Source organism: Salvia miltiorrhiza, chromosome 2, assembly GCF_028751815.1.
Source record: "Salvia miltiorrhiza cultivar Shanhuang (shh) chromosome 2, IMPLAD_Smil_shh, whole genome shotgun sequence".
In the NCBI taxonomy this organism is placed as follows: Eukaryota; Viridiplantae; Streptophyta; class Magnoliopsida; order Lamiales; family Lamiaceae; genus Salvia; species Salvia miltiorrhiza.
The window spans coordinates 32,232,972-32,246,958 of NC_080388.1; the positions used below are offsets into that span (position 1 = coordinate 32,232,972).

At 44.6% G+C, this 13,987-nt stretch overlaps 1 protein-coding gene across 1 annotated transcript; it reads right to left on the minus strand.

Moving 5' to 3' along the window:
• Positions 1-9,267: 9,267 nt before the first annotated feature.
• On the minus strand, positions 9,268-10,353 carry LOC131008312 (uncharacterized). The gene has a single exon (XM_057935199.1). It carries the CDS (start codon positions 10,351-10,353, stop codon positions 9,268-9,270), a length of 1,086 nt encoding a protein of 361 aa, XP_057791182.1.
• Between the last annotated feature and the right edge of the window lie 3,634 nt (positions 10,354-13,987).

Genomic DNA, 13,987 nt, shown 5'->3' on the forward strand with positions numbered 1-13,987 from the left:
ATGGATGACCTGGGGGATGCATCCAACTTTCGCTGCTTACGATTAAGAAAAAACCCTCTGCACGGAGCATGGATGATTCGGGGGATGAATCCAACTTTCGCGGCTTACGATTAAGAGAACACCCTGCACGGAGCATAGACGGTCAGAGGGACCCGCCTAACTTTCGTGGCTTACAGTTAAGACGAACCCTCTGCTTTTTCCTTTACGTGAATGTTGACCCTGGATGTTTGTCTTCCCCTTGACTTGCTAAGCAGCAATTTGGATTGAAATAGTGAATTATGGGTATATACCCTACTCCCCCCTCTGGTGACATGTGCAATGCTCTAGATAAACATGTTAAGTAAAATATGCAACGGAAAATGAGATAATTAAAGTGAACGAGACAACACCGCAGAATTCCGAAAACCACGCATCCGATTTTATTGATAACATGGCCCCGAACCTCGTTAAAACCCATGTAGGGAAAAAGAGTATCTGATATACAATTTGGTATTTTGTTTAACAAAATTACACATAGAACTTTTTCAAGGTGTTGATATTCCACGGTCTTGGGAGAGCTCTACCGTCTGGATCTGACAATATGTATGCTCCGCCACCCAAAACCTCTGTGACGATGAAAGGACCCTCCCAATTGGGCTCGAACTTGCCCACTGGTTTCAGAGCGTCGGCCCTCTTGAGAACTAGGTCGCCTTTGGACAGCTTTCGCGCTCTGACCCTCTTGTCATATCCGGCCTTGATAATGCTCTTGTATTTTGCTACTCTGACCTGGGCTTCATCCCTCTGCGCTTTCACTAGGTCTAGCTCTGCTCTGCGGAGTTCTGCATTTTGCTATGTGTTATATGTTGTTATCCGGTACGACTCCAGTCTGGCTTCCGCTGGTATCACCGCGTTGGATCCATACACCAGAGTGAATGGTGCCTCCTCGGTTGCTGTTTTTGGGCTGGTGCGATAGGCCCAAAGCACGGTATCTAGCTCCTCGACCCACTTCCCTCTGCTCTGATTTAGCTGCTTTTTGATCCATTCGCAAATTGTTCTATTTGCTAACTCCACCTGCCCATTTGCTTGCGGATGGGCTACGGAAATGAAGCGTTGCGTTATATCCATGTGATAAACATGCATTTTTACCTCATGGTGTGTCATTTTTGATGTTTAGTTATGAAGATTTTGTGTGTTTGTTGATTTATTTGAGCTTATATTGGTTTTTGGTCAAGAACTTGTCACTCGCTTGTGTTTGAACGTATTTGCAGAAATAAAGAAGCAGAATTTGGAAGATTTGGCTGAAATAGAAGTTGTAGTTCGTCTCGATAGGAGTTCGTGAGCGCAAACGGTTCGTAAATCGGAGTTCGGACGAGGGAGAACGAGCCAAAACAAAATCACTGCGCAAGGCCGCGCGAGGTCGCGCGGTCCAGGCGCGCGGCCGCGCGACGAAGACAGACCTGCTGGACAGCGCGCGCGGGCTCGGCGCGCGGGCGCGCGACCCGGCCGCGCGAGACGCCGTTTTTCCGCCCAAAATTCATTTTTTTTTGTGATTTTGGGTATTTTTGAGAGCTACAAGACCTAGGGCATATAAATACTCCCCAAGAACTTATTCTCTGAACCTTTTATCACCTTTCATCATATTTTACTTTCCCTGAGAGCTGAGAGAGACGGAGAACGGAGACAGAGCAAGATTGAAGATTCTCGATTTCACTACGGTTTTATTGTTGAATGTTTTTCTGTTTTATTGAGATATTGATTCTAGTTCATATGTCTATGTGTGGCTAGAATCCCTTTTTCCCAGGGTTTAGGGAGTAAACATGATTCGAATTTCTGACTGTTGATTTAATTAATTGAGATTTCTATTCCTTTTTATGTTCTTGTTATAATTGCTTGCTTTATTGCTTGATCACCAATTTAGCATTATCATAGGTTTTAATTTGAGATCGGGAGATGATAATTAATACCTGAACTAAGAACATAGAACACATTTATCTTAGTTCTAAAGGGAATTAATAATTGTGAAGGCTTTAATCCTAGGAACTTTTAGGAGTTACATGTTAGAAGTGTGATCCAGGGATGGTAACCTTGCATGTAATCAACGATTTGTATGCCACGGGAGTGGGTATGAATTAAATTTGAGATTGCCTTAGGAATTTTCTCGTTAATTGAACCAAACATGTTAGTTAGGAGAATCTGTTGAAACCTTTGCCTTGGGAAATTCTCTTTCTTCTGTTACTTCGCATTTTCACAGCTTGATTTCTTTTCAGTGTTTCTTTATTTTAATTTAAATTTTGTTTTCCAAAAATCAAACTTTTAAGATTCGTTTTTCCAGATAGAGTAAAGTAGTTAAGAATAGGCATTGATAACCATTAGTCCCTGTGGATTCGACCTTGTCACTGCTATATACAATTGCACCCGTACACTTGCGGCGTGTAAATAAAATAGCGAACAAATTTTTGGCGCCGTTGCCGGGGACTGATTTTTATCAGTACTATTCTGTTAATTGTTTGATACTACTCTGGATTTTTTTTATTTCTGTTATTTATTTTTCTGTTCTTTATTTTTCCTGCAGTTATGATTCTTGCGTTGGAGTTTTCTAGGTAGTGCATGAACACGCGATCTCAGAAGCTTCCTCTTGAAAATTTTGATCCTGAGATTGAAGCTACGCTCCGCCTCAAGAACAACCAAGCAAAGCAAGATAATTTGGATTCTATGGCCACTGCGGAAGAAGTCCGTGCGTTGAGAGAGCAGTTGCAGGCGGTGTTGGATGCTCAGAAAAATGCTGCTGAGCAGAAACAGCCGCCTATTGATGAGGCATTTACTCCACTGTACCAGTACCAAGAGCCGCCCAGAGTCAACGCGAATAACTTCGAGCTAAGGACTGGTCTGATTACCATGGTGCAGCAAAACCAATATGGAGGTAAAGCCGTGGAGGACCCAAATGCGCATCTGGCGCAATTCTTGGAGTTGTGCCGCACTGTCAAGATGAACGGAGTCCCAGATGACATCATACGACTCCGCCTTTTCCCATTCTCACTCCGGGATAAGGCAAAGTCATGGTATCATACTTTGCAACTGGGAGCTAATCCTGTATGGGGGGATTTGGCTGATCTTTTCCTGCGGAAGTTCCATCCTCCCGGGCTCACATTGAAGTTAAAGATGGAGATTCTCCAATTCCAACAGTTCGATGGAGAGACACTAGCAGAGACATGGGAGAGATACCAGGAGAAGTTGAGGAAGTGCCCGTCCCATGGCTTCGATGAGGGGACTCTGGTGGTCATGTTCTATAACGCTTGTGGAGAGCGCACCAGGATGTTCATGGATATAGCTGCAGGGGGCTCATTGCTCAAGAAGGGGAGTTCTGAAGCCATGGAGATCATTGAAAGCATGGCCACCACGAGCTATCAATGGCCATCCGAGAGAGTTCACTTGAAGAAAGTTGCTGCTACCTCCAGTTCAGATCCCGTGGCATTGATTTTGACTCAGCTGGCAGAGATGAACTCAAAAATCAATGCTATGACTGTTGGCAATTCTAAGCCAGCTGTAGAGATCCCGACAGGCGTAGAAGACGTCAACTACATCAATGGCAAAAGCTATGGGAACTTTCAGCATGGGCAACAGGGTGGATACAATAATGGACAGCAGTTTCATCATGGAGGGCGTCCACATCCCAATTTGGCTTATGGGAATCCCAACAATGCAATCCAACCTCCACCAGGCTTCTCTGTTACGAATGGAATCATTAATGAAGAGAAGAAGCCAAATATAGAGGAGCTGATGATGAAGTTCATCTCCAAGGCAGATGAGAGGATGGAAAAGCTAGAGTCCAATGCCGTTGCTGTGGGGACTCAAATGAAGATGTTCGAGACCCAATTGGGTCAAGTAGCCATCGCCGTCAACAAACTCCAACAGTCGGGTAACCTCTTAAACAATGCCAAGGTGAACCCAAAGGAGCAATGCATGGCCATTGGATTGAAGAATGAAGCCCCCTCAGAAGGCAACCATGGATCTCATAAGATGGAGAAAAAAGAGCTCTCGTGGAAAGTCTGGGAGGAAGACCGACGACTTCCACCTCATCTGCGTCCTCCTGGGTGGTTGCCGTTTCCCCAGCGTCACTTTAAGATGGTTGATCTGCCTAGCGGGACTACACAGGAAGGGGCCATGACGGCAAAAGAGGAGAGCGCACGGCTGATTGAGGAAAAAGCTGAGGAGGTCACTGTTGAGGTTTCTGGCAGAAAGAAGGATGAAAAGCAAAAAGCTACTTCGCCAGCAACTGTGGCCATTCCTCTCCCTAAGCGCCATAAGAAAGAGAGGGTGAAGGAGCAGTTCTCCAAGTTCTTAGAGATCTTCAGGAAAGTGCACATTAATATTCCATTGGTGGAAGCACTGCAGGAGATGCCGCAGTATGTTAGATTCCTGAAGGAGATTATCTCGAGGAAGAGGAGGCTGGAAGAGTTTAAGACGGTGAATCTCAATGAAGAATGCAGCGCAATCTTGCAGAGGAAGCTGCCGGCAAAGGTCAAAGATCCGGGCAGCTTCACACTTTCCTGCATTATTGGAGGCCAGCATTTCGGAAGGTCACTCTGCGACCTGGGGGCGAGCATAAATCTTATGCCTCTATCTGTTTTTCAGCAGCTGGAAATTGGAGAGTTGAAGCAGACATCAATGAGGCTGCAGATGGCGGACAGGTCGGTCACCTACCCTCGTGGAATTGTGGAGAACGTACTCGTGAAGGTGGGGGATTTTATTTTCCCTGCAGATTTTGTGGTTCTAGACATTGAGAATGAGAACAAAATTCCGCTGATTTTGGGGCGCCCGTTCCTGGCAACGGGAAGAGCTTTGATTGATGTGGAGAAAGGAGAGCTCACACTGCGAGTTCATGATGAGAGCCGAACTTTCCATGTCTATGAACCATGCCACATCCACAAAGATGAAGCGCCAAAGAAAGCAAAAGATCCGGGCAAGGTAAGTGTTGATGTTTTTAATACATTTGATGCGGATCCTTTTTCTTGGCAGGACCCAGGTGATCGAAAGTTTAAAGGAGGAGTGTTGGTTGAGAAGCATTAAGCAGGGAGAAGCTGTTCACAGCACTGCTTGTACCAGCCTCCTTGATGAGTTTGCTGTTCGGTCGAGCTAACGACGTTAAAAATAGCGCTTATTGGGAGGCAACCCAATTTCTGGTTAGTTTGTTCCTTTTCGTTTGTTTGTTTGTTTGTTTTCGTGCCCCACAAATCCTTTTCAAACTTATTCTCCTTGGTGGTGAATAAGTTTGGGGGGATGTGTCTTTGTGGGTGCACTTTTCTTTTTGGTTGTCTTTGTTTGTGTCGTCGTTGAGTTTTCTTAGTCTTGCTTTGGTGGTTTCTTCGTGATGTTACCTTGATGATGATGTGAGTAGTGTAGAGTTTTGTGGATAACTGGTTCATGATGATTTCTGTTTAAAACTTGTGAAATTGCATGCGTTTGTGTTGATATTGTTGTGATTGAGCATGAATGATGAATGATAAGCATGGTCTCTATGTGGTTGCAATCAATGAAATAAGCTGTGAGTTTTGAGCCTTGACTGTCATTATTTTTACAGTTTTATTTCTTATTCTTGAGTGATTGTTTGAGTATGCTTGTGTCTCACTAGAACTTGTCTTGGTTTCTCCCTCGAGGTCACGTAGTGTGCTTAATAACTTTGAGATGATAGAAGGCCATCTTTGCTAGCCTATTTATCCCTTATTTGTCCTATATCTTTATAGGGTTAATAGCCAAAAAATACACGAAGTTTGCCCGAATTTGCAAATTGCACATGACCTTCAAAATTGGCCTCAGAATACATGACCTTTTGATTTTATCGTGATTTGCACACGGCGAGAATTCCGGCTATAATTAAAGTTGACCGGCAATGACGTGGCAATACGCGTGGCATTTTTAATGCTGTGGCAATACGCGTGGCATAAAAATTAAAAACAATGTAATTTTTTTATACATGTGGCATAAGAGAGAGAGAGATACACAGAGAGAGAGAGAGATACAGAGAGATACAGAGAGAGAGAGAGATACAGAGAGAGAGAGAGAGAGAATCGCCGGTGACGAAGCTGATGAACTCCACGCGCATGGGGAGAAGGATTGTGGCTTCAGATGAACTCCACGGCGGCAGCGGCGGCGGGGGCTGCGGGGGTGAAGCAGCCGGTAAGCGGGGGCTTCAAAATCGATTTTCAAAATCGAGTTCAAAAATCCATCCTACTTTCCACCTCCATCCTCCCCTTTCCACCTACTTCAAAATCGATTTTCAAATCGATTTCAACCAGCTTCAAAATCGATTTCCACCACCCAACGCCAGCTTCAAAATCGATTTCCACCACCCAACGACATCTTCAAAATCGATTTCAAGATCGATTTCCAGATTTGCAGATCCAATTTCAAAATCGAATTCCAAATTTGCAGATTTCCAAATAATTAGATTTTTTTGGGGGAGGGGGTGGAGAGGGCGACGCTGATGTTGTGCGGTGGTGCGTCTGGAAAAGGTGGCGGTGGTGCTCGGCATCAACGCCGGTAAATGAAGAACGGGGCGGCATCTGCATAGAGAGAGAGATCCAGAGAGTCCACGTCTGAAACGACGTTTTCCTCTTTTTTTTGTTTTTTTGTTTATTTATTTATTTATTTATTTATACTCACTCAAAACGACGTCGTTTTGAATTCCGGTGAGTCCACGTCTGAAAATTCCGGTGCCACATCAACACCGATCAAGGTGATGGTCAACGCGTGTGCAAATCACGATAAAATCAAAAGGTCATGTATTCTGAGGCCAATTTTGAAGGTCATGTGCAATTTGCAAATTCGGGCAAACTTCGTGTATTTTTCGGCTATTAACCCATCTTTATATGATCCTAGTTCGCCCCCTTTGAGCCTTATTTTTCCATATTCTTTGATTTAGCTATGTGTGGGAGCTTGGAGATTATTTGATAGGAGATAATTGGGTTGTGGAGATAAATGACCATGAGTTATGTTTTGTGGTTTTAAATTGAAAATCCTAGTACCCTACAAGAGTTGTTGAAAGAAAAAAAAAAAAAAAGGAATGGTGGAGAAAAGAAAAAAAAACAAAGAAAAAAAAAAGATGAAAAGAATTGGAAAAAATGGGTACATAGGATGCATTAGAGAGACATAATGTTATGAGAAATAATTGTTGAGTTGTGATGATTTTCTCGCATTGAAAAATCTGGTTTTGTGAGAGGTGGAAGATGGTATGGTTTAAGAATGTTATAAGGTTGGTGATCGAGCTACATTGAGGAGTATCTTTTAGTCACTCAGCCAAATTTATCCTACCTTACCAAAGAGCCTACATTACAACCTTCAATAAAGACCTTTTTGATCTTGGTTATAGGAGCACACATTTAGTGGTGGAGAGGTGAGACGATTGACAAGCTTATGGATGAGTACTTGTTTAGCTTGAACTGAGCGTATACACGTCCTTTTTGAATTGATACACTTGAGAGTTGAGAGTTCTTATATTCTTTATCTTTTTGGTGAGGATTGCAATTCATTGAGACCATAATTTGAGTTTGTCATGATTGTGATATTGTGATGATAGGAGATACAAATGCATGTTGGTATTTTGTTGACAAATCTGAAGCCATAATGTTATCCACTTTTCTCGGCGCTCTTGTTGATTCATTCTTGGTTCATCTTTGTTTTGTCCGAGGACGGACAATAGTTCAAGTTTGGGGGGTTGATAAACATGCATTTTTACCTCATGGTGTGTCATTTTTGATGTTTAGTTATGAGGATTTTGTGTGTTTGTTGATTTATTTGAGCTTATATTGGTTTTTGGTCAAGAACTTGTCACTCGCTTGTGTTTGAACGTATTTTCAGAAATAAAGAAGCAGATTTGGAAGATTTGGCTGAAATAGAAGTTGTAGTTCGTCTCGATAGGAGTTCGTGAGCGCAAACGGTTCATAAATCGGAGTTCGGACGAGGGAGAACGAGCTAAAACAAAATCACTGCGCAAGGCCGCGCGAGGTCGCGCGGTCCAGGCGCGCGGCCGCGCGACCCAGCCGCGCGACGAAGACAGACCTGCTGGACAGCGCGCGCGGGCTCGGCGCGCGGGCGCGCGACCCGGCCGCGCGAGACGCCGTTTTTCCGCCCAAAATTCGTTTTTTTTGTGATTTTGGGTATTTTTGAGAGCTACAAGACCTAGGGCATATAAATACTCCCCAAGAACTTATTCTCTGAACCTTTTATCACCTTTCATCATATTTTCCTTTCCCTGAGAGCTGAGAGAGACGGAGAACGGAGACAGAGCAAGATTGAAGATTCTCGATTTCACTACGGTTTTATTGTTGAATATTTTTCTGTTTTATTGAGATATTGATTCTAGTTCATATGTCTATGTGTGGCTAGAATCCCTTTTTCCCAGGGTTTAGGGAGTAAACATGATTCGAATTTCTGACTGTTGATTTAATTAATTGAGATTTCTATTCCTTTTTATGTTCTTGTTATAATTGCTTGCTTTATTGCTTGATCACCAATTTAGCATTGTCATAGGTTTTAATTTGAGATCGGGAGATGATAATTAATACCTGAACTAAGAACATAGAACACATTTATCTTAGTTCTAAAGGGAATTAATAATTGTGAAGGCTTTAATCCTAGGAACTTTTAGGAGTTACATGTTAGAAGTGTGATCCAGGGATGGCAACCTTGCATGTAATCAACGATTTGTATGCCACGGGAGTGGGTATGAATTAACTTTGAGATTGCCTTAGGAATTATCTCGTTAATTGAACCAAACATGTTAGTTAGGAGAATCTGTTGAAACCTTTGCCTTGGGAAATTCTCTTTCTTCTGTTACTTCGCATTTTCACAGCTTGATTTCTTTTCAGTGTTTCTTTATTTTAATTTAAATTTTGTTTTCCAAAAATCAAACTTTTAAGATTCGTTTTTCCAGATAGAGTAAAGTAGTTAAGAATAGGCATTGATAACCATTAGTCCCTGTGGATTCGACCTTGTCACTGCTATATACAATTGCACCCGTACACTTGCGGCGTGTAAATAAAATAGCGAACACCATGCGATAACAGAAATCGGCAATCCTTTGTCCTGTGAATTGAGTTCCATTGTCCGATACAATGATTCTAGGGACTCCATATCGGCAACATATGTTTCACCAGATGAACCCCTCTACAGTTCCCTCGTCAATCTTTGACACGGCCTCGGCTTCTACCCATTTGGAGAAGTAATCTACTGCCACAATGAGAAAGCATTTGCCCCTGGTGCCGTAGGCAATTTCCCGATGATGTATATGCCCTATTTGTCAAATGGGCAAGCAACATACATTACTCCCATAATCTTCCCTGGAACATTAATCTTGCCAGTATGCCTCTGACAGGCCTCGCATTTGCGAACGAATTCTCTGGCGTCATTAGTAATGGTTGGCCAATAAAACCCTGCCCGGATGGTTTTTCGTATAAGATCCTTGAATCCTGTGTGCCCACCACAGCAACCTGCATGAATTTTTGTCAAAGCAAAGTTAGCCTCCTCAGGAGATAAACATTTCAGTAAGGGATGGGTGAAGCAGCGCTTGTAGAGTTGATCATTGATCAAACAATAGTTCTCGTATCGAGCCCTCTGATTGGACTCTTTGTTCAGTCGTTCCCCTGTTCTAAGAAAGTGTATAATTGGAGCCCGCCAATCATCCCGGATTTTCATCGCAAAAACTTGGGAAGTCCCCATTCCTCTGGTGTCGCAGAGCAGCGTGATCTCATCATTCCACGTCTGCTCCACTGCGCTGGCAACCCGTGCCAATAAGTCTGCCCGAGTATTCTCCTCTCGCGAGATCTGTTCTATTCTGAATTCCACAAATTTTTTCTTTAATTCAACAATTTCACTGTGATATGCTCGCATCCGATCCTCTTTTATGTGGTATCCTCCCGAGAGTTGCTGAGCTACCAATTGTGAGTCAGTTCTGATGGTGACATATTCCGTCCGCAGCTCTGACAAAATATGCGCTGCTCTGACCACGACCTCATACTCAGCTTCATTGTTGGATATCTTACAGGTGAATTTAATAGCGAATTGGTATACCTCTGATCGTGTAGAAATGATGTACACTCCAATTCCACATCCCTCTTTTGTAACCGATCCATCTACGAAAGCCACCCAAAACTCTTGCACAGGGCGACGAGTAGTTTCTTGAATAAAATCTGCAAGGGCTTGGGCCTTGATAGCTATCCTCGGCTCATAATCCACATCATATTCCCCTAACTCCACGGCCCATTTCACCATGCGTCCTGCAAGATCTGGCCTTCCCAGCACTTGTCTGAAGGGTAAGGCAGTTCGAACCACCACGCGATGTGATAAGAAGTGGGGTCTTAGCTTCCGAGTTGTGACCATGACTGCCAGAGCAGCCTTTTCAATCTCTGAATAGTTTAATTCGAGCCCTTGAATCACCCTGCTGACAAAGTAGACCGGCTTCTGATGACTCCCATCCTCTCTGATAAGGACAGAGCTAACTGATTCCTCGCCCACTGCTATGTACAAATATAATACTTCCCAAGGAATTGGTTTGGTCAGAGTCGGGAGCTCTCCAAGTATGCTTTGAGATCATCGAAAGCTGACTGACACTCCGCATCCCATTCAAACCTGGTCCATTTCCTTAAAATCTTGAAAAACGGCAAGCTTCGCTCTGCCGATCGTGAAATAAACCTACTCAGGGCAGTGATACGCCCGTTCAGAGTTTGTACCTCTTTGATGCCTCTGGGCGGTGTCATATCCATTATGGCCTTCACTTTGTCTGAGTTGACCTCGATCTCTGCCGGGGTGACCTTGTATCCCAAAAATTTCCCTGTGGTGACCCCAAAGGTGCACTTTGCTGGATTAAGCATGAGTCTATGATCCCTGATAACTGTAAAAATTTCTTCCAGGTCAGAGACGTGGTCCTCTGTTCTGATACTTCGCACAAGCATATCATCCACGTATACCGATATATTCTTCGAGAACTGTTCCTTGAATATTTTTTCCATCATTATTTGATACGTAGCCCCCGCGTTCTTAAGACCGAACGACATGCTCTTCCAACAAAATACCCCGCAGCAGACGGCAAAGGCCGTTTTGGCAATATCCTCTATATGCATTTTGACTTGGTGATACCCTTGATAGGCGTCCATCATGGATAGCAATGCACAACCCGAGGTAGAATCCACAAGTTGGTCAATCCTCGGCAGAGGATAAAGATCCTTAGGGCAAGCGGCATTCAAGTCCCTGTAGTCCACACACATGCGCCAAGTGTTTGTCTTTTTAGCCACCATCACGGCATTTGAGATCCATTCCGGGTACAGCACCTCTTCGATGTGACCCGCATCTAGTAAAATACCTTGTTCTTTGTTTTACTGGTTTTACATTGGGATCTACATTGAGGCGATGTTCCGCCAATCCTCTATCAACGCCCTTCAAGTCGGTTGTGCTGAAAGCAAACACATCCGCATTCCTCTGAAGACAGTTGATTAGCTCTGCTCTAGTTTGTTCATTCATGGATGACCCGATTTTTGTCTGAAAGCCCTCTTTTCCCGGAAATAGCTCAATCATTTTACACACGTCGTTGGTAGATATCAAGGCAGATTTCTCAGAGTTTTCCCGAGCATTTAACAGCTCTGACAATTCCCGTTGTTCCTCTGTCGGGCCAGCGACATCACCCGTCTTCCCCTTCTTTCTAGTGTCTGATCCATCTGTTGCCCTTTCTCTTATTTAACCTGAAGATTGCGTGAGCATTCGCACATGGCATTCTTTTAACAACTTTTGATCACCCTAGACTTCCCCCACTCTTCCGCCTCCGATTGGGAATTTCATTTTTAGGTGGAACATTGAAATGATTGCTCTGAACGCCGTCAGAGTATCACATTGTAAGATGGTTTGGGCATGTCTACCACCAAAAATCGTATCATCCTATTTTTGCAGGCATCTGCCCTGCCGAGAGTAACTGGTAACTCCACAAACCCCAGTGGCATGATGATTTCTCCGCCGAATCCATACAGAGGGGCATTCGTGGGTTTAATATTAGCCTCGATCCCCATAATTTGGAGACATTCTAAGTATAAAATATTCACCGCACTCCCAGAGTACACGAAGATGCGATGTACAATACAAGTTTCTATGTCGGCCGTGAAAACCAGCGCGTCGTCATGGGGGTACATGAATGTCCTCAGGTTATGGCTGGTTCCTCTGCTGCGCCCGTGATTTCCATTACTTGTTTAGGGTAATATCCTGACCTCACTGCCCGCACAATCTGTTTCTTGGCGCGGCCGGAGGTTGGTAGCCCATTCTCCCCAAAAATCATGTGCACCTCCCTTCTAGCCGGATGGGGAGGTATCCGAGCCTGTTCGATCCCTCTGCGCTGATCGCGGTTTTTCTTCGGGCGTCGGTTTCGGTTATTTCCCTGAGCTTGCCTCTGATCATTTCCCTGAGCCTGCTGACCCTGAACCTCATTTCCTCTGGCTGTGAATTGATCCAGGTTACCCTGGCGTACTAAGAGTTCTAGTTGGTGCTTGAGATGTCCACAGTATCTAGTATAGTGCCCATAGGCATTGTGGTATTCGCATAGTTTATTGTTAGGCCCCGGCTGTGGTTGCCCATCCATGTAAGTACCCGGCGCCCTGAAGAACCGCGGGTTTTTAATCAGGTGAAAGATTTCTTCCTGTGGCTTGTTAAGAGGAGTGTATTCATCGAAGCGGTTAACCTCGTTCACGGTACGTTGTTGGTGGGGCGGTGCCTCTGCATCTAGTACCCTAGGGGGTAATCCTCTGAAAGGTGCCCGATCCTGGTTCTTGTTGTTCTGTTCTGGTGCGACCTCGGCCCTTCTGGCTTTGTGCTTTTCATTTTCTGCCTTTCGTGCCGTTCGGGCATCTTCTAACTGCAAATATCCTAGTAATCTTGACATGATGTCATCAAAATCCCTGGCCGGCCTAATCTGTAAATCGTCAAAGAAAAGCCCAGGCTTCAATCCCCTAACGTATGCGCAATTTTTTATTTGTGACTCTGCCTCTGGGACCTCCAGAGCAGCGAGATTGAACCGGGCGGTGTACTCCCACAGCGTTTCATGTTGGTCCTATTTTATATCCATCAGAGAGATGGCTGACTTTCCTACCCTTCGCGAGCTCGCGAACTGTCTGAGAAAACGTGTTTGAAAGTCCTCAAAAGAGTGAATAGAGTTCGGAGCCAATGTTCTGAACCATAACTGGGCGGGTCCAGTCAAACTAGTAGAAAATATACGGCGCTTGATTCCCTCTGAATACATGTGTAACGTGACTAGCCCCTCGAACCGGCTGAGGTGCACCTCAGGGTCAGTAGTGCCATCGTAGTCGAGTGAAATGGGTTTGTAGCTCCGGCTAGTAGTGGTTTTGACCTTTGATGTTTTGGCCCGCTTTTCACCCCTTTATCTTCCCTGTTCCTTCATGTCCCTTGGTGAATCATGGATGTGGTGGCGTTTGTGGCTCTTGTGCCCCCGATTGCCAGAGGTGTACTCTTGTTCTCGTTCCTCTGACCTTTCAGTCTGACGGGACTTCTCTGACTGGTATGACTTCTCTGCTCTGCGAGATCTCTCTGACCTCTGTATTTTCTCAACCCTCTGAGACTTCTCCCTCAAAGTATCCTCCAGGTCTTTGAGTTGATTTTTTAGTTGTGACACCTGGTTTTTCAGCTTTACATTTTCCCTTGGTCTTTTCTCTTCAAAAATAGGAGTAATGGAACGACTATCAGACTCATCCACCACCTCCCTCCGGATAATGCTACGCAGCATAGTGCGACTCCCCTCCGGCCCCTTCTCTGGTTCTTTCTCAGCGGGGAATTTTTGTGCTTCTTTCGGTAGTGCGGGTTATTTGCTGACAAATTGTTCGTTCACCTCCCGAGCAGCGTGGGGTGGGAGCTCAGTGCCCTACTGGTTGAGCATTCCTAGCAGAGGAGTAGTAGGGGGGACAGTTGATACGAGCGGAGTTCCCAGTGCCTGACGCACGGCGGCGTAATTCAGCAGAGCCAT